Here is a 23,733-nt window from a genome sequence, read left to right on the forward strand (position 1 = left end):
TCTCACCCCTCTATCTTTCACCCCTCTCTGTCTTTCTCTCACCCCTCTCTGTCTTTCTCTCACCCCTCTCTGTCTTTCTCTCACCCCTCTCTGTCTTTCTCTCACCCCTCTCTGGAACTTTTAAAGTAGAAAAACAAAACCACTTTTTATTCTTTAGGCCTTTGCAAGGTCAATGATTTAAACATTAAATATTTCTGATATCCACAACCAACTGACATTTGCTCACAAAAACCTACATTGGAAACCACAGTGGGTTTGACTCATCTATATATATATATTTTTTTACCTCAACAGTGTAGCTAGAGCAACAGGAAATGGAAGTTAAGGAAGTAAAGTTGGTTATTGTAATTGTTGCGGTACTATTTGGGGGCATAAGGTAAGACTTTAATGACAAATGTAGTCAATTTCTTCTTTGAATCTCTTGTCTGGATGAAATTCTTCCACTTTTCAACCCATAAAATCTGACTTTAGGTATAATACAACATGCTAATTATTTGGCTCTTCTTGTTGCTGTAAGGAATGGCTACCTTTCACATTGTCCTAATTGTGATCATCCTTCTCAAAGGTAATGGTTTTATCTTGTTTGGGTTTTAATTTAGTTTTTTGCAGTTGGCAGACACAAACCCCAATGTTAACTTTAGGAAAGATCTAAACAGGTGCATCTAGTTTCACTATTGTATACTCTCTTTTGTCTTGATGGCAAAGAAAGTCATCCTCTTGACAGAAATATAGTTATTTACAAAATGGGTTGTTCAAGCCCTGAATGCTGATTGGCTGACAGCCGTGGTGTATCAGATCGTATACCACGGGTATGATAAAACATGTATTTTTACTGCTCTAATTACGTTGGTAACCAGTTTATAATAGCAATAAGGCACCTCAGGGGTTTGTGATATATGGCCAATATACCACGGCTAAGGGGGCTGTGTCCAGGCACTCCGCATTGCGTTGTGCGTAAGAACAGCCCTTAACCGTGGCATATTGGCCATATACCACACCCCCTTGGTCCTTACTGCTTAATTATACCATAACGAGAACATTTGTCACAAGTATTTGTCTATTCTGTTGTCCAGTCCCTCATCAGGCTTTCTGTCGTGTATGGGTGGACCAGGACCCTGTGGTGACCAGCACACTGGGCCAGAAAGTCTCCATGGGATGCCGTGTCCTGTCGGACAGCGGGGAGCTGATCACTGGCTGCAGGGCAGAGTGGTACATCAACACGGCCACACATGGCCAGAGGAAGGTGTGGAGGGAGATGGGTGACTTGCCCCGATTCAAGGGGAGGTTTCAGAAAACCTACGACCTGAACACAACAGATACAAGCATCCTGATGATCTGGTTAGAGCTGCATGACATAGGCTACTACTTCTGCACTCTGCAGTGCTGCGTCAATGGGAAGGACAAGCAGTACCATGGCAATGGGACAAGACTCCTCATCAGCGAGGCTACACACACACCTTATGGGTTAATATTTACCTCAGTTATCCCAGGTAACACAACAAAGAAAATGCACATATTAGGTTAAAAAAATATCACATTTATTCCCTTGCTATTGTATTGCTCAAAAATGTATCAAGTTATCATACAGATGACAGTTGTCCTTCCCTTTGTAGTTAATGTTTTCAATACGATTTTGTTCTTAAGGTGCAGAAGAGGAGAATACTTCAGAGATGCAACTCTTTTATTGTTATGCTTTTCTGGCAGTGAAGCTGTTGGTCATCATAGTGCTTGGAGGCCTCACAATCAGTTCTTAAAGATGTAATTTGGACAATTTAAAGGTTAAATAAAAAATGTTTAAGTAGTTAATCAATTCATTAATGGAAAAAAGCCCAACATATTGTATGGTCATTATGTTAGTCATTAGTTTGTACTTTTAGTATTGCACTGAATTTGCATTTCACAGACCACTGCCATTCATAGTGTGGGAGGAAATGTAAATATTTGGGTGTAGGGTGATAAAAGAGCAGTTTAGACTAGTTAGCTGTAGGCCTAGTCCATTATAAAATGCCAAGAATATGAATGAAGGCGTTTCACTTTCAAACGCTTATGCCAGATTGACCATGTGTAGCCTAGCCCTATACAGTAGAAATAGTTATCTCGTAAAAACCACTAGGTAGCGTTAAAATGCTCATGTAGCGGAAGAATTGCGGCTTTCAACCCGACATAAAAACCCGAATGTAGGCCTCACACACACACACAAAACAGTAAGGTTCAGTCATATGACTGACTCACAGGAAGATCTTTGGTCGTGAGGTTTAAGTGGGCAGAGCATAGAAGTCCTACACATCATGGTTTCCTGCCTGAACTGGGAAATGTCCTAACTCCCCTGTATTGAAGCATATTCCATTTAAAATCGGAGCGCAGCATACACATAAAAGTGAAAGGAACGTAAAACACAACTTTTTTATTTTGCAACAAACAAATGTAGCGGGCACTCAAACCGGTTTCACGGGGAGGAATGTTTGTGTTTTACACTTCGTGTCGTTAGTGAGAATATACATCATGGACACTCTACAGGAGAACGGGCTACCGCACTCACCTGCACTCGATATTCCCGGTCGTGAAAGTACCGACAAAGAACTCGGGGTATGTGGGACTCCCCTTATTAAAACAAAGGGCAATAATGGAACAACGGAAAGAAGTTCACCTGCCAATCATGTCACGGCGGAGTTTGGCAACCAGCAGTTGTACCAAGTACCATTGGTAAACGCTCCTGCTCCTTCCACGACACCTCTCGGGTTACCTGGCGTTATGGACGTAGAAGGGAGAGTGGACGAGTCCAGGCTGCTGATGCACATTTTCAAGAATGGTAAGGATGGGATACGATATGCTAAAGATACATTTATGGGCATAAATCACTGCCAATTCAGCAATTCATAATTCAACATATTAATTGATTGACAATTATTTCATATTTAAACATTATGGGCCAGTATGCTGGAGCCTATCATAAAGTTTAAATTAAGTAAAGTTAAATTGTTTCCCAGTGCTGGGTTTCCCATATTTGGTATTGCTCTATCACTATCTACAAGTCAAGAGGAAGTCAAGTGATGTTTTCCTGGGGAGCTAGCTGACTGCACTACAGTTCAACCATTCTCTAGAAAGCCATGTAAATCAAACCTCACTGAGACCCCTCAAGCAAAGACTCCGAAAATGACTTCTAGAAACAGACAATGGTTTGGTTTTACAGTTACCAGTCAAGACGTTGGAAAAATCATTATTCACATGAAATCCATCAATCATGGTTTGTGGGTATGACATCAACAGTCCACACACAGCTGATCCTGAGCTGAATGGGTGAATAGCTGGGGACAGTATACTTTCTAGCTTCTATCTGCATCAGTGTGTAAGTTACAGTCACCGGTACACTCAGGGCCTTCACTCGCATGTTTTCAAGGATCAGATTATCCAACTACCAATCATAACCTTAACCATTTAGGGATGACAAAATATCTGACCATGTATCAGTGGTTAGGGGAAACGGCTACAGTATATGACCAAGATGTAGGACTCAGGGTGCATAGTGTTGACTGTAAACACTGAACCCCCCACTGACTTAGGAACCCCTAGGGCTTCATTGTGCTGAAAATCATGAGTCATGAGTCTTCCATTGCACGCAAGGTAGAGCTCTGTGAGCTAGGTACATGGTATACTACTACAGAGGGGTTACTACTGTGACTGGGTTTATCAGAAAATGTAACCAGGAACATGGGGAACCCCCCCCCCCTTTCATCGATGCACATTCCTTCTCTCCTCTGGTGCGATATCATTAGCTGCATTGACTATGGTGCAAAAACATTATATAATGATCACTGTCAGAGCTCTAAGAAGGGGACTAAAGGTCTCCACGCTGGGGATCAAGACTTGTTTTGCACACTAACCATTATAAGCCACTCATTCCTTGAAAATCCTAGTTTGTTTAGGGATAAATTAGCTAGAAGGAATAAATTAGCCACTTTATCTCCCGCGTGGCGTAGAGGTCTAAGGCACTGCATCTCAGTGCTAGAGGCGTCACTACAGACGCTGTTCGATTCCAGGCTGTATCACAACCGTCCGTGTTTGGAAGTTCCATAGGGCAGCGCACAATTGGCCCAGTGTTGTTAGGGTTTGGCCGGTGTAGGCTGTCATTGTAAATTAGAATTTGTTCTTAACTGACATGCCTAGTTAAATAAAGGTTAAATAAAATAAAAACATGTTTGTATATATATATCTAGTCAGAGGCCAATTGATCCAATAGCTTATCTTTTATATTTTAGTTATTGTCTTCACATTCCTGTGAAATTATGCAAAAGTCCTTGTCTCACCATTATAACCTGAGTCGATTCTGTTGAAAAGCTAAAGAGAGACCTACCAGTCCAGAACACCAAGTGGACATGTCATTGCATCTCTCACCTGTCCAGTTGTTTCCCATCAGTGAGGAAAAGGAACACACAGGAGGAAAGAAGCCATTGTAAAGTAGCTGGACTCAACCTGTGCTGTATGTGTCTAGGTGGTGTATCCCCTTCGGAGCGTGGCCAGGTGTGGCGTTTCCTGTTCGGGATGTACCCCTGCAGCTCCACCTCTCTGGAGCGCCCCCTACTGCAGGAGCAGCTCAACGTCCGCTACCACTCCATGAAGAGGAAGTGGCAGCAGCTTTTTCCTGCCGCCGTCCGACTGCGTATAAATGGCACCGATGGTAGGGCCCGGATGTAGATCAACTTATACTCCTCTCTCTTTCTCTCTCTCTTGCTATCTATTGTTGTTCAGCACCTCATTCTAGACTCATCAACTTTATGCTGGAATCTGAGCTCAACCAATTTTGTAAATTCTCCCTGGTTTCCTCCTGTAAAGTTGCTTCCTTCACTCACGCTCACCTGCCTCCCATTCTCTTCCTCCCTCTGTGTGTGTTTCTAGCTGAGTTGGTGGCAGCGGTGCGGTACTACGATGTGAGGCAGGACAGGTTCCAGCTGCAGGCTCAGAACCAGAGTGATGAGGTCAGGGAGAGGCTGTCCTTCCTGGAGCTACAGGCCCAGGTAAACCACCAGCCTCAGAAAGTACACTCAAAACCCCTGCAAAGTATATGGTTTAACCGCTTCTCCCTCTTTACATTTTTGAGTGTATAAGAGATCAAAATTACCATAAAGGTTCTCTATTGACCATTCACTTATTCATAGTTAATATGTTCAACAGAAGTGCTATGCATTGAAAATGTCCTACAGTAATTGAGCTTGGGTTTGAAATGTTGTCAGTTTATATTGCACCAGGATATGGGTGTTAGGTTACAAACTGTGTGTTTTAGTCATGGACATGTCAATATAATCCACTCTGTCATCGCATCACTGAATATTATATATATTATATTTTACAATCTCTTAACAGCTGGTCACACTCTGAGGTTGACATGTCATGTCTAGACCTTTACAGTCTACAGTATGTTACAGACTGAAGTCTGAGATGATGACATAGTCCATCTGATCACTAATATCTTTGTTTCTCTGACCCCTGAACCCAGGTGTTGTTTGAGCGGGTGACCTTTGATCTGGAGGAGCTCCAAGAGGCCATCCGAATCATCGACAAGGACGTGCCTCGGACAGACCGAGACCTACCCTACTACTTGTGAGTGGCTTTAGTTCATTATCCACTTCAGTCTCTGTACATTGAGATAGAGCGCCAATGAAATTAGCTCACAGATGAATTCTCTACTTTGTGGTGATCAAATAGTAAGTCGGTAGCCAGAGTCTACACCCCCTTGTCGGAGATTGGTCACCAGTAGGGATTCTTCAATGAAGTGCCCGTTGTCATTCAACAAGAGATGACTCGTCCTCATGCACATTTTGTTCACTTGAGAAATACTGCACCAAACATTCTAGTCAGATGCAATATTGCACGATTAAGAAAAACCTCAACTCAAGAAATCTGTCATTAATTTTATCTTAAATTAATCCTGATTTATTGAGGAAGTGTATACTGGCTTCGGCATCTCAAAATGGACAAACAGTACTATTGCCACTTCTTTTCTAGTTTTTCAAGCGAAGGTTTTTTTTTATTGGAGTAAGCGATCACATTAGTTTGGTTTCGGTTAGCCGAGCTCGGCTAGGCGCCAGGCGAACTAAAGCATGCTGATGCCTTTACAGGGAACATTGCTCAATACTTAACAGAAACAGGAAGCTTTACAGGATTTCTGTTTAAACTCCTCTGGCAGGCTGTCGGCTACAAACAGTTCAACACTTAAATCAACAGGGCATATTGGAGTAGGGCCTTAAGTGTTCGTTCTGTCAACATGTGTAAGCAGTGACACACTGATTACCTGTTGTTGGTTTTAGGATAAGAAGGCTGTGTCGTTACAACGTTAAAGGTTTTTACCTTGACATTACAACCCATATAAAGCCAGTAGGCTACATGTAGTTTCTAATTTTAAGGCTCTCAGTCTTTTTGTGCGAGGAATCAGTGTATTTGATCTGATTTGTTTTAACGAGGGTTGCAAAACTACTGGTCATTTACCAAAGTTGTCAGTCATTTTGGTAATTGACAGTTAATTTATCTATGGTAAAAAATATTCATATAAAATAGTGATATTTTCTTAATCTTTACATCTGTGTGTCCATATTGTCTATTAGTTTCTAGTGCAGCGTTTCCCAAACTAGGGGTTGCGACTGAAATAAAAATAAATAAATAATTGCTCTTGGTTCATAGAACCGGGGTTCTGTTAGTAACCTCCAGTAGCCGCTAGATACGGTTGTAATAAACAGAGCAGTTTCTGTTTTCTTCCTACAAATGTGTCTCAATTTTTTTTACGGTTTAAGCTACAAAATATTATGACCCCTTCACTGAAAGATAAGGAATACGTATGTGTCTTCTGTTTCCCTCAAGCTGCGCAGGACTCATTAGAACAGAGTGGACAAGACCAGGCTCTAAATCAGACTGGGTGAATAGAATATCATCAATTATGATCTTTTCTACACAGAATACCATGTACAATTATTGCCTGATGATCTTCTGAACTTCCCAATACCTTTCTGATGCATTTCAGTCACCTCAAACCATACTTCCTTTAGATTGAAGTATTGTCAAACTGATTTGTAATAGACTGTCATAGACCCAGTTAAAAAAAGTAAACATTTGCCTTTTATTACATCACTGTTTTTACATGGTGCGGTTGCAAAGAAAAAGACCTGGAAACCCTGTTCTAGTGGATAGACCTACATAATGAAAAAACAGATGAAATATAATGAAATTGTTTGCAATTACCTCTGCAACTCTTCCAACTATTTACCTTTCACAACTGCCACCAGTTCAGCCCCAAAACGTTTACAACAAAGACATATTGACATACCCATAGTCAAATAAAGAAAAGCGTATAAAAAAAGATGGAATATCCTTTCTATGCTGAAACACTCATATTAAACACCAACTTTATTCAAAAATTAATGTGTCATATTAAGGATTATGTTTAACAGCTTTGTCACATTTTTAAACATCTTATTTTATCTGTTACATGTTATGAAAATGACCTAAAATCCTAGAAAGTGTCCAATATTGCAGTAGTGTACTGGTAACGTTACCGGTAACTTTCTCCCCCTTTGCAACCCTAGTGTTTTTGGTTTGTTTGCTTTTACAGGGGTGAAGGCTTGGGCAATCTGCTGGTGTTGAGGGATATTCTCATCACATATGCTGCTTTTCACCCAGGTAATCTCTCTCCTATTGTCTCTCTTTCGCTTCTGTCATTTTTTTATTTATTTTCTCTCTCTCTGTTCATCTTTGATCCTGCCTATCTCAGTTTTTAGTGCTGCAAATACTGTATATTGGTCATCAAAGTCATGAGCCGGTTGTCACCCAACCACTGAAAGATACTGTCGTTAGAGAGCCCTCTAATGGAGAAATATATGTTGGCAGAGTAAAATGTCACACAATCCTAACTTGACAAATGTGCGTGTACGTTTCCGCCCCGATCTGCCATGGAAGTAAATTCAGAACTTATTAGAAATGTACACGCATATATGTTCAAATTATCCCCTTAGTCTTAGTAGTAAGCTAAAGTAACTGTATTTACTTACTTTCCTCATACTGTGTGTGTCATGCTGATGTCCTGGGGGTCAGAGGTAAGCTATGCCCAGGGGATGAATGACCTTTGTAGCCGATTCCTGGAGGTGCTGGACTCCTACTGGAGCTTCTCCTGCTACATGGAGAAGTTCTCCAAGGACTTCCGCGCTGACGGCCTGCACAGGAAGATAGGTTTGTTGTTAGTTTTAATAAATTTTTTGTCTTCTCTGTACATGTGTAATAATATGGTAGACTTGATAATAAGGTATGTTATTTACGTTTTGATTGTTGTCACTCAGAGCTGGAGGCAGCACTGCTGAAGGAGTTGGACCCTCAGCTCCACACCCACCTGATCACAGATAGCATGGAGAGTTTCACCTTCTGTCACAGGTACACAACACAACACACATGCATATACTGCATCTACATGTGTTTGCAGTACATACACTACACAAGTATGTGGACACCTACTCGTCGAACATCTCATTCTAAAATCATGAGCTTTAATATGGAGTTGGTCTCACCCTTTGCTGCTATAACAGACTCCACTTTTCTGCGAAGCCTTTCCACTAGATGTTGGAACATTGCTGCCGGTACTTGCTTCCATTCAGCCACAAGAGCATTAGTGAGGTCGGGCACTGATGTTTGGCAATTAGGCCTGGCTCGCAGTTGGCATTCCAATTCATCCCAAAGGTGTTTGATGGGGTTGAGGTCAGGGCTCTGTGCAGTCCAGTCAAGTTCTTCTACACCGATCTCGACCATTTCTGTATGGACTTCGCTTTGTGCACAGGAGCATTGTCATGTAGAAACAGGAAATTTCCCTTCATTGGAACTAAGGGGGCTTCCAAACTTTACAGTTGCCGCTGTGCATTGGGGCAGGTAGCGTTCTCCTGGCATCCGCCAAACCCAAATTCTGTCGTCGGACTGCCAGATGGTGAAGCATGATTCATCACACCAGAGAACGCATGTCCACTGCTCCAGAGTCCAATGGCATCGAGCTTTACACCACTCCAGCCGGTGCTTGGCATTGCGCATGATGATCTCAGACTTGTGTGCAGCTGCTCGGCCATGGAAATCCATTTCATGAAGCTTACAAATAAAATGTATTGCTTTCAGAGGCCGTTTGGAACTCGGTAGTGAGTGCTGCAACTGAGGACAGGCGGTTTTTACACGCTTCAGCACTCGGCGGTCACGTTCTGTGAGCTTGTGTGGCCTACCACTTTGCGGCTGAGCCGTTGTTGCGCCTAGACGTTTACACTTTACAATAACAGCACTTACAGTTGACCGGGGCAGCTCTAGCAGGGCAGAAATTTGATGAACTGACTTGTTGGAAAGGTGGCATCCTATGACGGTGCCACGTTGGAAGTCAGTGAGCTCGTAAGTACGGGCCATTCTACTGCCAATATTTGTCTATGGAGATTGCATGACTGTGTGCTCGATTTATACACCTGTCAGCAACAGATGTGGCTCAAATGGCAGAATCCACTAATTGGAGGGGGTGTATTTGCATGAAATATGTATACTTACACTTGTGTGTCCCCTCTCCCAGATGGCTGCTGCTGGGTTTCCAAAGAGAGTTTGAGCACTGTGATGCCCTGCGTCTCTTTGAGATCCTGAGCTGTGACCACCTGGAGCTCATCTCCCAGCAGGTGGACCGCGCCCGCTACCAGGAGAGGATCGCTCGCAGGCACAGTCGAGGTGAGACGGTAGGCACGGTCGAGGTGAGACGGTAGGCACGGTCGAGGTGAGACGGTAGGCACGGTCGAGGTGAGACGGTAGGCACGGTCGAGGTGAGACGGAAGTCAGAAGTTTACATACATTTAAACTCAGTTTTTTACAATTCCTGACATTTAATCCTAGTAAAAATTCCCTGTCTTAGGTCATTTAGGTTCACCACTTTATTTTAGGAATGTGAAATGTCAGAATAATAGTAGAGAGAATTATTTATTTCAGCTTTTATTTATTTCATCACATTCTGAGTGGGTCAAAAGTGTACATACTCAATTAGTCTTTGGAAGTGTTGCCTTCAAATTGTTTTATTTGGGTCAAAAGTTTCGGGTAGCCTTCCACAACCTTCCCACAATAAATTGGGTGAATTTTGGCCCATTCCTCCTGACAGAGCTGGTGTAACTGAGTCAGGTTTATAGGCCTCATGGCTCGCACACTTTTTCAGTAATGCCCACAAATCTTCTATGGGATTGAGGTCAGGGCTTTGTGATGACCACTCTAATACCTTGACTTTGTTGTCCTTAAGCCATTTTGCCACAACTTGCTTGGGGTCATTGCCCATTTGGAAGACCCATTTGCGACCAAGCTTTAACTTCCTGACTGATGTCTTGATGTTGCTTCAATATATCCACATAATTTTCCTCCCTCATGATGCCATCTATTTTGTGAAGTGCACCAGTCCCTCCTGCAGCAAAGCACCCCCACAACATGATGCTGCCACCCCCGTGCTTCAAGATTGGGATAGTGTTCTTCGGCTTGCAAGAATCCCCCTTTTTCCTCCAAACATAATGATGGTCATTATGGCCAGTTCATTTCTCCAAAAAGTCCGATCTTTGTCCCCATGTGCAGTTGCAAACCGTAGTCTGGCTTTTTTATGGAGGTTTGGAGCAGTGGCTTCTTTCTTGCTGAACGGCCTTTCAGGTTATGTGGATATAGATACTTTTGTACCTGTTTCCTCCAGCATCTTCACAAGGTCCTTTGCTGTTGTTCTGGGATTGATTTGCACTTTTCGCACCAAAGTACGTTCATCTCTAGGAGACAGAACGAGTCTCCTTCTTGAGTGGTATGACGGCTGCGTGGTCCCATGGTGTTTATACTTGCGTACTATTGTTTGTACAGATGAATGTGGTACCTTCAGGCATTTGGAAATTGCTCCCAAGGATGAACCAGACCTGTGGAGGTCTACAATTTTCTTTCTGAGGTCTTGGCTGATTTCTTTAGATTTTCCCATGATGTCAAGCAAAGAGGCACTGAGTTTGAAGGTAGGCCTTGAAATACATCCACAGCTACACCTGAAATTGACTCAAATTATGTCAATTAGCCCATCAGAAGCTCCTAAAGCCATGACATAATTTTCTAAGCTGTTTAAAGGTACAGTCAACTTAGTGTATGTAAACTTATGACCCACTGGAATTGTGGTACAGTGAATTATAAGTTAAATCATCTGTCTGTAAACAATTGTTGGAAAAATTACTTGTGTCATGCACAAAGTAGATGTCCTAACCAACTTGCCAAAACTATAGTTTGTGAACAAGAGATTTGTTGAGTGGTTGAAAAACGATTTGTAATGACTCCAACCTAAGTGTATGTAAACCTCCGACTTCAACTGAAGGTGAGACGGTAGGCGCGGTATAGGTGAGACTGTAGTCACGGTGTAGGACAGACGGTAGTCTCCTGTGGCCATCCTTCCAAGTCCCAGGCTATGTGTGACAGTACATGTGTGACAGTACATAAGAAACAGTTATTTGCTTATAACAATGGTATGTTGTCCTTCTTGTGGTTTGTTTGTGTTGTAACGGATGTTCTGGGATGGTTCCAGAGGATAAACCAGTGTCTGAGGCACAGGCCGTCAACACGGAATTCACCTTTGAACTCTTCATCTGTGCCACCATATTATTGGACAACAGAGATGCCCTGCTGAGCTGTAGGAACGACGTGCAGCTCATCCAGTTCACCAATAGGTTTGTGTGTGTGTGTGTGTGTGTGTGTGTGTGTATCTGCGTCCGTCCATCCTCTGAAATATTTGCCTTGTCATTACAAAGCAATACAACCAAACTCATCAGTCTTTCGCTCCGTGTTTCTCTATGTGCAGTTTGCAGGGAACTCTGGACCTGAACCTCACACTGAAGAAAGCAGAGGAGCATTTCTACAACTACTGTAAGCGCTCTGCTTGGGACTATATGAATGGCCGCTGCAGGACAAGTAAAAACAAGGAGGACCACTTCTTGTTCCAGCTCCGCAGCTTCTTCTCCTGAACTCAGATCAGTCCTTAACTTAACCTCTTGAACATTCAGCTACAACCTGTAGTAACTGTGGGGTGGACTCAAAACAAGGGACATATTTCCTAAGAGGAGTGTGTACTATTTACATGTCTTGTCCACTAACGTTGAAGTATTAATATTGCTGTGGGATCTACCTAGGACTATGATGTGTCCAAAAGGAGTTCTCACCCTTGATCTGAGATTCAACTACATAATATGTGATACTACTGGAAGAAAACAAGTCTTGGAACTGCATCAAGACCACTGAAAAATTGCATGTAGCAACAGTTTGCATGTGTTGTGACTCCCTGGTGATTGGTAAACATAGAAATAGAATTATGGGGATGCCTGTTCTAGTCAGTCTATTTCCAAGGATATAAAGAGGATGCCAGCTGCTGACCTATGTGTCATAGTGGACCTGTGTGACCGGAGTAGCTGCTCATTGGTTCAGTTCCGAGAGAGAGCCGGGAGGTGGGGTCAGGTTCGATTAGTTCTACAAGATCCCTCAGCCCTGGCTGCATTTTAAGACCGTACTTGTGTGTCACCTCTCCTGAAATAGCTCAGAGTATGGACAGGAGATCCCTCTGGAAATCCCTAAACATTGACGAGTAGCACGTTTAGCATTGTGCCACATTGCCAATACAGTGGCATACTGCAGTTTTATAGCTAGTCCCAATCTATTCTACACATTTTGCCATGACGCTGAGAGAATTTAGCATTTTTAAAACTCATTTCCTGTAATTCAATTTTCTTTTGACCTGTTTGGGGGGGGGGGGGGAGTGGCACACTTTGAGACAGACAGTGTGCCAATACTGTCTGGAATACTATAGGTGCATATACATGTCTGTCACAATCTTGCTTAGTGAAAGTTTGATATTATGTGTTTGGGTTAGTTTTTTGGTAATTTAAAGATGTTTTATTCGGATCCAGCTAATTGCCATAAAGGAGATGTCACTTTCAGGTGTCTAAGGCAGGTAGGAGTAAACATGTAATTCCGAGTATAATTGGGTTTGTTGCAATTCATAAAAAAATTGAGGATTATTTCCAGATGTATAGCTGCTGGACATTTCAGTTCCTCGGCCTGCGAGTTGGAGAGTGAAGAATAGGTTTCAGTATGTTGGAGGGACAGGATTGTCATTGTATGTATGGACTGTTATTATGTAAGGGTTAAATGTAATAAACTGTGGGACATTAAAGGCGTGTGAATATTTTCTTAATTTAACCTTTTTAGAATAGCCTTTGTGTGACCTACTTGACTTAAGCCCTTGGTGAAATGCTTTCATGGTTAGTGTAGTATTTTCATGGAGCATGCAGTGAAAGGTTCAGACAACTATATAAAAAATGCTTCATTTATTCAAAAATACTGTCAATTCATTACAGCATGTCATTTACTGTACAAACTAGAATGTGCTTTGCTGCTTGCTTTCCTGCGTTTCTAATGAATGTGAATCTACAGGCCGGTTGCTGGTAGGAGATATCTGTAGTCTTCTCACAGTGCTTATATCACTGAACAGCCCCCAGACCATGTGAACCAAGTTAAACATGCCCTGAGAAAACCTCCTTTCTCTGTGGACAGGACAAACTTTTTTCACATTTTATTTTTTATAAATCAGAGAAAATACAATAGTCTTCCTTTTCTAATTTCTAACAGCAATGTCTAACAGCAATTCCGCTAACTCCTATACCAGATAAAGTTAGTTGGCTAGCACTGAATGGGCACACAAACTACGTGGGCCTGGAACTTTCTCTGGCTGAGTCACCTGATTCCCTGATGGAATCTCAGTGAGCCGTCTGCTGTCTGTCTGTCGTTATATACTCTGTAGAGACACGGTACTCGCCCTCTTAGTCTCTGTACAGGAAAGGAAGAGGAGTGCTTCAGTGGAATTGAGCAGCCGTTGTTCTGAGGTTTGTGTGGTAATCTTTGAAGCATTGCACAACTGACTGAGCAAGGTAACTCCTTTTCTAAGAAGCGTTGCATTCAGCTCTGCTTTTTCAGGTTGACTTGCCAGCTCCTGTCCAACTCAAGGGACATGACCTCACTCTCATAATGACACTATTATGCTTTATGTCAGCTATTGGCTGACGGAAGAGCATTAAGAACTAGCATAAAGCTTATCTCAAATTGTTTAAGCAGTGTTTAAGTAGCATGAAGCCAAAAGTTATTGTCAAGCCTGTTTGAATGATTTGTCTATCGCATGACTTTCTGTTTCTGGACACACATGTTGTCCAATGTCCAGGCAAGCCCAAGATGGAAGTAGAGTAAAAGGGAGAGAGGAAGACCTTTTTCCCTGAGGAGGTGTCCTCCATGGTGCTCACCAAGATGGAGATTCTGAAGCTTACCTGGGCAAGGTAGGGAGTCTGACTAACCAAATGGAAAAACCACCTCAATTCCAAATCTAGTCTTAGCCCCTACCCACTCCATGCACCCCATGTAGGTTTGAAAAGATTGGATGGGTATACATTGTATGTTAATAACTCCAACTGACAATCTATTTAGGGATGATACACACTAGACCTAACTAATACTGTTTTTCCCTCTTCAGCCAGTGAACAATGCTGTCATCACAGTCCCTGCCTACTTCAACGACTCCCAGCGCCAAGCAACCAAAGATACTGGAGTGATCTCTGGACTCAATGTCCTGCGTATCATCAACGAGCTCACCACTGCAGCCATCACCTGTGGCCTGGACAAGAAGGTACAGAAACCACAAAACAAACAAAAAACACTGGTTTGTACAACTCACACTAGGTCTGCTTGATTAGTCCTTTGAAAGTCCTACTGACTTAATTGCTCTCTCTTATCAGGTCGGCGGTGAGCGCAAGAGTCCTGTTCTTCGACCTGGGTGGCGGCACCTTAGACGTGTCCATCCTGACCATCGAGGATGGCATCTTTGAGGTCAAGTCCACCGCTGGCGACACCCACCTGGGAGGCCGCATGGTCAATCACTTCATCAGCGAGTTCAAGCGTAAATTCAAGAAGGACATCAGCGGCAACAAGAGGTGGTGCGGCGCCTGCGCACTGCCTGTGAGCGGGCCAAGCGCACCCTGTCCTCCAGTACCCAGGCCAGCATCAAGATTGACTCTCTCTATGAAGGTGCCGACATCTACACCTCCATTACGGGGCTCGCTTTGAGGAGCTCAACGTTGACCTGTTCCGCAGCACCCTGGAACCCATGGAGAAGTCTATGAGAGATGCCAAGATGGACAAGGCCCAGATACACGACATCGTCCTGGTGGGAGGCTCGACACGTATCCCCAAGATCTAGAAGCTTCTGCAGGACTTATTCAAATGGGCGAGACCTCAACAAGAGCATCATCCCTGATGAGGCTCTGGCTTATGGCGCCTGTAGGTATCTCACTGTGTGTTGCAGGAACATTTCACTGTGTCAAGTGTATGTGATACAACGTTTCATCCAACATCTTCTCTCTGTCCTCCACAGCTGTGCAGACTGCCATCTTGGCCGGTGACAAGTCAGAGAACGTGCAGGACCTGCTGCTGCTGGACTTAAGATGCTTGGTATTGAGATGGCGGGAGGGGTCATGACTGTGCTCATCAAGAGGAACACCACCATCCCCATCATGCAGACTCAGACCTTCACAACATACTCAGAAAACCAACCCGGAGTGCTCATCCAGGTGAGTCTTTATCAGCTGCCTACATTTGTGTAAAGTAGCCAGATCACCTATACCCTCCATGATTCTATCTAGTATTAATCCATTCCCATTATTTATTTCTCAGGTGAATTAGGGGGAGAGAGCCATGACCAAGGACAACAATATCCTCTGCAAGTTTGAGCCCACTGGAATCCCCCCTGCGCCCAGATCGAGGTGAACTTTGACTTTGACGCCAATGGCCTCCTCAATGTGTCTGCGGTGGACAAGAGCACCGGCAAGAAGAACAAGATCACCATCACCAATGACAAAGGTATGCCTCCTTAACCTTGAACCTCACGTCATAATCAAAGATCTTATCAATTTCCAACCCTTTCCTCAAAGAAAAGAGTCTCAAAAAGAAAGAGAGACAACAGGAGAGAGTAGGAGATAATGAATATGTCACATATGGGCAATTATATAATGATGTGTCTGTATCTATCCCCAGGACGTCTGACCAAGGAGGACATTGAGAGCATGGTGCAAGAGGCTGACCAGTACAGGGCTGAGGACGAGGCACAGAAGGAGAACGTCACAGCTAAGAACTCGCTGGAGTCCCTGGCTTTCAACATGAAGAGCACAGTGGACGACAAGAAGCTCACGGAAAAGATCAGCCCGGAGGACGTGTTCTTTGTGGTTAGCAATGGTTTCACATTGATGCATTTCCTCCCATGGTAAAAGTAGGCTTCACAGTAAGTTTGAAACAAATAAATCATATAAGATAGAATATTGTGATCACCACCTGTCTCATACCCTCTCCCTTCCTCTCTTGTCTACCCCCTTGTCTTTATCTAGACAGCAGAGAAGGATGAGTATGAGCACCAGCAGAAGGAGCTGGAGAAGGTGTGTAAGTAACCCCACCAATCTGTATCAGGGTGCCGGAGGCCCGCCAGGAGGTATGCCAGGAGGCTTCCCTGGAGGTGCTGGAGCTGGCTCCTCCTCTGGCCCAAACATCAAGGAGGTCGACAAAAATCCCTGACCTCTACAGGAGAGAATCCACATCCTGTCCACATCTCAGCTCCCTTCACACCTACTGCAGATCTGGCCTGTGTCATCACTTCCCCTCTTGAGAACATCCTGTGTAATATTTATGTCTACGGCAGGCTCCTACAGCCTTGTGCTGTTGTGCAGTTCACACAACCTTCACTTTTATCAGATTGAATATATCACAACCAATAAAGCTGGATTCTGATAAGCATTTGTTGTGTTTTTCTTTAACCTCCCCCCAAATACCCTCCCTGAGGTTAGATATGACAAATTCATTTTGTACATTAACAGTTGTCACAAACTGCTTAAAGTCTTATAAACTTGTATAAACTTGTATGAACATATGCACTATTGCTCATCTGAAAAGTTCCCTCAAAAGTGACATTCATCAAACCTCAAATGTAGTGGCATTTTAAATGTGTCTAAGTATGAAATGGAATAGCAATTTTAACACATGTCCTTACTGCTACTTTGTGTAGATGAATAAACAATATCTTCCTTTCTTAATAAAACAAATGTTTTTGTCAGAGGGCTCCATAAAACATATGATCTGAATCCATAATGTTAATCAAGTGTTTTGTTTTTGATTGTTTTGCGGTCACGTTCAGCTGCATATAAACAGAACGGTCTGACCATGGTTTTCCACCCTGCTCGTGGGATTGCAACACACGGTTACAAGATGTTATTGTTCTGACCATCATCAGAACTCCAATTGGACAGCGTGATAAGAAACCAGAAAAATAGGCATCAAGGGCATTTCAGAGGACCAAATTTAGGGTCTGGGCATATTTTCCACTCAGCATAAAGACAAAGAATTATGACTGCATCTTTCCCTGGAATCATTGTGCAAAGACTGTTTTGCTTAGGCCTGGTCCACATAAGAGTACAGTACACTACATGGCAAACACAAGTGTGTATCCGACTGTCCCTGAGGCGTGAGGTTTTCCCACCTGTTCCACCTGACTGTTCCCAGCTCTATCAGACCATGGGGGCACCTGTGGGTGAGTGGGAGACATGACTGATGGGCCTGCCAGGGTATAAGAGGGAGAGATACATCAAGTACAATCTACTAGACTATGGCCATGCTCTGGATCGTCAGCTCTCGCTTTGATGGCCTCAGCCCTGGGTGAGTGGTGTCATCATCAATGTCTGGTAACATGAACTGATTAGATCTTTTTGATCCTTGACTTATTCACATAGGTAAGTCCTGTTGAGATGAATAGCTAAAAGAAGCCCTGGCCAACAAGGAGGTGAAGTGTTGTATTATACTTTGGTAGTTACTGAAGGCATGTCAGTCCATACTCTGAGGCCAATCAAAACTATGTAGGATTTTGGTCAAAAGTGGTGCACTATATATGATGATAGGGTGTTGTTTGAGACTGTTTGTGCCCTAGGTTGCGGAGTGCCTAGCATCCCGCCGCAGGTGAGCGGCTTGAAGATTGTGAACAGACAGAACGCCGTATCTGGCTCCTGGCCCTGGCAAGTCTCCCTTCAGGTATCCCCATTTCCACCCTTTCATTCTATACATTGTTTTTTCACACCGCAATCACTGATTATTCTTGTTAGCCACTTACAGTAAATGTATGTTGACAATGTTGGGAAGTGCTGTCTTCACATTATGGTCAGACCCATACTATCTATCTACGGTCTTCACATTACGGTCAAACCCATACTATCTACTGTCTTCCAAATCTTCCTTTCTCCTTCAGGATACCTCTGGATTCCACTTCTGTGGAGGCTCCCTAATCAGCCAGAACTGGGTTGTCACTGCTGCCCATTGCCGTGTCACATAAGTGCATTTAATTCCATTCAATAGTGCTTTATTAGCACCATGTTCATAAGTACATACAGCATTCCTCTTAGTTGCACTCAGATAAGCTGGGTTCATTCATACACACTGTAATCTGTTTTCTCTCTCTCCAGTCCTGGCCGTCACCAAGTGATCCTGTCAGAGCACGATCGTCAGTCCAATGCTGAGCCGATCCAGGTCAAAAACATCTCCAGGGTAAGTCCAGGAGCCTGGGGAGAGATCCACTCACTTAACCACAACATGCCTGCCTGCTTCATAGGTTTTACCAGAGTTCTGAGATTCTGTTCACTTTCGAAGATGAATCACTTCACTATCTGTGTCTACATCTTTCCTTGATCCCTGTAGGCTATCACCCACCCCTACTACAACAGCCAGAACTTTAACAACAACGTGACCCCGCTGAAGCTGTCCTCCCCTGTCCAGATCACCTCCCGCGTGCCCCCTGTGTGCCTGGCCTCCTCTAGCACCGCCTTCCCCTCTGGAACCTGCTGTGTCACCACTGGCTGGGGCAAGACTGGCACCACCTGTGAGTGGCCACACAAGCTACTGAACCATTATTGATACACGATAGATTTACAGTTAATACAAGAGTATGTGCAAATGGATGGTAAAATACACAAAAACTGTTTTAAATCAGTAAACCAGTCAGCATGGGCATGGCTCTTAAGAAAACAGCTGCATCATAGATAAAGGCCTAATGTTTGCATCATGATTTCCTTCCTCATTCTCAGTTTGTGGAAAGAAACTGCCACACACTGCACTTGCAAATTTAGCACTATTGCATTATTTCCGGAAAAGTATGCACTCACTACAGTATGGTGTTCTTGATAAGAGCGTCTGCTAAATTTCTAAAATGTATTGTGGCAATGTTTCCACCTCAGCTTTCATTAAGAGCACTGAGCTCCTTCCTAACCATGTCCCCTGTCCCCAGAAAGCCCCCGTATCCTCCAGCAGGTGGCCCTTCCTCTGCTGAGCTCTGCTCAGTGCAAGCAGTACTGGGGCCAGAACAGAATCACTGAAGCCATGATCTGCGCCAGAGCCTCAGGTAACTGACTGACCTCCCATGTCCTTCTGGAGCAAGTTGAGGCTACCTTTCTCCAGTCAGTTACTGAACATGTCTCTCTAATCACTCTCGTATCATGTCATCTGGCAACAACCTTTCACCAACACATGCGCTATCTTAAAGTAGCCAGGTACAGATTTGTTTAACCAAATTATCTGGCAATGGCATGACAATGGAAGTCAGATAGGCTACAACTCGGCCCCTAATACAATCATCTCTACCAGTGCCAGTGCTCCTAACCTCTCCCTTCTTCTCCTCCATCTCCAGGGTGATTCTGGCGGTCCTCTGGTGTGTCAGAGCAGTGGCGTGTGGTTTGGGCATTGTGTCCTAGGGCACCACCAACTGCAACATCAGTACCCCTGTCGTCTACTCCCGTGTCGCCTACCTGTGTGGCTGGATTGACCAGACCGTCGCATCCAACTAGAGTCACAGTGGACCCCAGCTGCATGTCTCCTTACACAAACTCTTCTTCCTGCAAACAGTGGTCCCACAGATGAGTGTGTGATGTCACACAGGCTTGATCCGGCTAGCTTTCCCATCAGCTAGTGATATTTCAACCTGTCTCATGCACAGCTGCTCACTGTGTGGCCACAGTCTAACTTTTTTCAATGGAACTGAAAAAGATGCATTCAATTAAAGTTGTATAAAGGTTTTTTCTGATTGAAGTCAGAGCAGTGCCGAGAGACCATTGAGGAAAAACATAACCAACAAAACAAAACGCACACATGCATAAAAAAAATAATAATAATAGTAACCATTGGAAAGTCTTACTAAAACACATTTGGTAGTTATTTTTTTTTTTAAATGTGTGAACTGTCCTTGGGAAAGTAACGTTTTTTTTGCCCCCCAACTTTTCCCCAAACAGCAAATATGGAAAGTATTTAAAAATGTGTCACGCAAGCAAAGCAAGCCATAACAGGGTTAAATATTTTCCTGCTATTTTACAAATGTTCCATCCTGAACATAAATGACTTGTCACACGACGAACCCGGTATTTCAGGCCAAAACCTGAAGTGCCATTCTAAACTATATAAAGAATATAAATGTGTCTGGATTTGATTAGAGCTTTGATCGGCATGAACATCCAAGCCTGATGAGTCATACATCAACGACATGTTATGGTCCCAAGCCCAAATGATAGTGCCATTATCCAATACATTGTTTATGATATAGGCTACCGCACATTACAGAAAAACATAAAAGCCAATAGCTGTATACATGCTCTCTTGGGTAAATAAAGGAAACAAGCTCCAGTAGCCTAATCTTTTTGAGTCTGGACTGTATTAGTATACTGTATTGTATTATAAGGACTGGAATTACTGACCTCATTCAAACCATGAAGCTGGGAGAGAACGTGATGCTGGTGCAGGACATGATGCCTACAAAGTCACAATTATATTTGGAAATATAATATGGCCTATTTTAAAATGTGTATAATTTGCAGGCTGACATATATACCTTTCAAAACATTTCCCTTAATGTTTTACCATGTGTGTATAAGCCTACCTCCTTTCTCCATTGTTGCTTCATTCCTTCTTTGCTTTCAATAGTTCAATTAAATACGTTTTGTTGTCCTTATCTTCGCCATTGTAATGACACACTTGAATAATAAATATAGGACTAGAATAAGATGCAGATGGCTATCTATTCGCTCCATAACTGTCAGAACCTACCATCGTGCATTCTCTCCTCTTTTAAACTCCCTACGAGTTCTATTGGCTGCTGTAGGCCTAACATTCAGCAAACAAGAGACTGTATCCCTCTTCCATTAGTCTATTGATAGTCTAATAATGATTTTAAAAAATATCCAGCAAGCTATTATTCTAGTCTAGCTTTTCCTGGGACTCCAAGAGCTAAGGAGCATTCTTTTAAGGAGAGAGGCCAATGGAGCGTAGGTGTGGATTATGCAAGAGACAGCTATAAATTAGAAGCTTAGCCTATGCATAACCCATTATTCATTAGCTAAATGTAAGGCTAATACTGCATTTAATGTATTACCTGAAAGAGGTAGGCTCAAAGATCTATAGGCTATAGAATGCATTCAGGAATTATTCAGACCCATTTCCTTTGTCCACATTTTGTCACGTTACAGCCTTTTTCTAAAATGGATTAAATAAAAAAAATCATCATCAATCTACACACAATACCCCATAATGACAAAGTAAAAACAGAGTTAGACATTTTTGCATATGTATTACAAATAAACAGGAATGCCTTATTTGCATAAGTATTCAGACCCTTTGCTATGAGACTCGAAATTGAGCTCAGGTGCATCCTGCTTCCATTGATCATTCTTGAGATGTTTCTACAACTTTATTGGAGTCCACCTGTGGTAAATTCAATTGATTGGACATGATTTGGAAAGGCACACACCTGTCTATATAAAAAGGTCCCACAGTTGACAGTGCATGTTAGAGCAAAAACCAAGCCATGAGGTCAAATAAATTGTCCGTAGAGCAACGAGACAGGATTGTGTTGAGGCACAGATCTGGGGAAGGGTACCAAAACATTTCTGCAGCATTGAAGGTTCCCAAGAACACAGTGGCCTCCATCATTCTTAAATGGAAGAAGTTTGGAACCACCAAGACTCTTCCTAGAGTTGGTCGCCCAGCCAAATTGAGCAATCTGGAAAGAAGGGCCTTGGTCAGGGAAGTGACCAAGAACCCGATGGTCACTGACAGAGCTCCTCTGTGGAGATGGGAAAACTTTCCAGAAGGACAGCCATCTCTACAGCACTCCACCAATAAGGCCTCTATAGTAGAGTAGCCAGATGGAAGCCACTCCTCAGTAAAAGGCACATGACAGCCCGCTTGAAGTTTGCCAAAAGGCACCTAAAGTACTCTCAGACTATGAGAAACAAGATTCTCTGGTCTGATGAAACCAAGATTGAACTCTTTGGCCCGAATGCCAAGCGTTACGTCTGGAGGGAACCTGGCACCATCCCTACAGTGAAGCATGGTGGTGCAGCATCATGCTGTGGGGATGCTTTTCAGCAGCAGGGACTGGGAGACAAGTCAGGATCGAGGGAAAGATGAACAGAGCAAAGTACAGAGAGATCCTTGATGAAAACCTGCTCTAGAGCGCTCAGCATGTCAGACTGGGGCAAACCTTCCAACAGGACAACAACCGTAAGCACACAGACAAGACAACGCAGGAGTGGCTTCAGGACAAGTCTCTGAATGTCCTTGAGTGGCTCAGCCAGAGCTCGGACTTGAACCCAATTGAACATCTCTGTAGACCAGAAAATAGCTGTGCAGCGAAACTCCCCATCCAACCTGGCAGCTTGAGAGGATCTGCAGAAGAATGGGAGAAACTCCACAAATACAGGTGTGCCAAGCTTTTAGTGTCATACCAAAGAAGACTGGAGGCTGTAATCGCTGCCAAAGGTGCTTCAACAAAAAGGGTCTGAAAACTTATGTGAATGTGAGATTATTATTATTATAGTTTTTTTTTTTTTTTGCAAACATTTCTAAAAACCTATTTTTGCTTTGTCATTATGGAGTAGTGTGTGTAGATTTATGGGGGGGACAATTTAATAAGAATAAGGCTGTAACATAACAAAACGTGGAAAAAGTCAAGGAGTCTGAATACATTCCGAATGCACTGTACAGTACATCAATCTTGACCAGGATTAGGCCTATATATTTTGGATGCAATTTGAATGGAATTGATGGAACGAGAAAGACAGAAAGAGTATTTGCATGCGCACTGATTTAAAGTAACGATATTCGAGTGATAGACTGTTTAAAAACTATGCAGCTGCAATTTAAAAAATGCATCTTAACAGTGAAAAAAATGGTGACCCCGAAATCCAGATGGAGAAGAGTAAATTGGACCGCATTCAGTCCTTATATTACTGTAGCATAGGCTGTTACAGCAAACGTAGTTCTACCTTTCACAAGAAAATAAAGTTACCATGATGAGATGATACATGCATTGTGAACTGCGCTCCATACTGAGAAGCGTTGATGGGGTATCTGTACTTTACTTTGCTATTTATATTTTTGGCAATTTTTACTTTTACTACATTACATTCCTAAAGACAACAATGTACTTTTTACTCCATACATTTTCCCTGACACCCAGCAGTACTCGTTACAGTGACAGGAAAATGGTCCAATTCACACACTTATCAAGGGAAAATCCCTGCATCTGATCTTGCGGACTCACTAAACACGTGTACTTCATTTGTAAATTATGTCTGAGTGTTGGAG

The 23,733-nt window shown here is 43.1% G+C and overlaps 3 protein-coding genes and 1 pseudogene across 5 annotated transcripts; all 4 read left to right on the forward strand.

Moving 5' to 3' along the window:
• The first annotated feature begins 292 nt into the window (after nucleotides 1–292).
• LOC149984483 (uncharacterized) lies at nucleotides 293–1,806 on the forward strand. The gene is made up of 4 exons (XM_090226658.1): nucleotides 293–376; nucleotides 518–565; nucleotides 1,074–1,490; nucleotides 1,645–1,806. Exons 2-4 carry the CDS (start codon nucleotides 520–522, stop codon nucleotides 1,752–1,754), a joined length of 573 nt encoding a protein of 190 aa, XP_090082784.1. The 5' UTR covers nucleotides 293–376; nucleotides 518–519; the 3' UTR covers nucleotides 1,755–1,806.
• A 173-nt stretch (nucleotides 1,807–1,979) lies between these two features.
• LOC110510603 (uncharacterized) lies at nucleotides 1,980–13,204 on the forward strand. Of its 2 annotated transcripts, XM_090226570.1 has the most exons (10): nucleotides 2,034–2,809; nucleotides 4,490–4,675; nucleotides 4,894–5,012; nucleotides 5,492–5,595; nucleotides 7,598–7,665; nucleotides 8,077–8,211; nucleotides 8,319–8,409; nucleotides 9,569–9,717; nucleotides 11,567–11,708; nucleotides 11,840–13,204. In XM_090226570.1, exons 1-10 carry the CDS (start codon nucleotides 2,503–2,505, stop codon nucleotides 12,000–12,002), a joined length of 1,464 nt encoding a protein of 487 aa, XP_090082696.1. In that variant the 5' UTR covers nucleotides 2,034–2,502; the 3' UTR covers nucleotides 12,003–13,204. The 2 variants fall into 2 exon arrangements, with proteins under 2 accessions (XP_036831309.2, XP_090082696.1); XM_036975414.2 differs by lacking the exon at nucleotides 5,492–5,595 and having other exon boundaries at nucleotides 1,980–2,809.
• An 872-nt stretch (nucleotides 13,205–14,076) lies between these two features.
• Nucleotides 14,077–16,857, forward strand: LOC110510592 (heat shock cognate 70 kDa protein-like; annotated as a pseudogene). Its single transcript, XR_016493215.1, has 7 exons — nucleotides 14,077–14,357; nucleotides 14,552–14,704; nucleotides 14,814–15,354; nucleotides 15,449–15,644; nucleotides 15,748–15,933; nucleotides 16,108–16,295; nucleotides 16,455–16,857. The product of XR_016493215.1 is annotated as a heat shock cognate 70 kDa protein-like (transcript).
• Nucleotides 16,858–17,722: 865 nt separating this feature from the next.
• On the forward strand, nucleotides 17,723–19,791 carry LOC110510788 (chymotrypsin-like protease CTRL-1). The gene is made up of 5 exons (XM_090230566.1): nucleotides 17,723–17,772; nucleotides 18,570–18,651; nucleotides 18,802–18,964; nucleotides 19,388–19,501; nucleotides 19,787–19,791. Exons 1-5 carry the CDS (start codon nucleotides 17,723–17,725, stop codon nucleotides 19,789–19,791), a joined length of 414 nt encoding a protein of 137 aa, XP_090086692.1.
• The last annotated feature ends 3,942 nt before the right edge of the window (nucleotides 19,792–23,733 follow it).

Source organism: Oncorhynchus mykiss, chromosome 3 (assembly GCF_057628025.1).
Source record: "Oncorhynchus mykiss isolate SJ-2025 chromosome 3, ASM5762802v1, whole genome shotgun sequence".
Taxonomy (NCBI): Eukaryota; Metazoa; Chordata; class Actinopteri; order Salmoniformes; family Salmonidae; genus Oncorhynchus; species Oncorhynchus mykiss.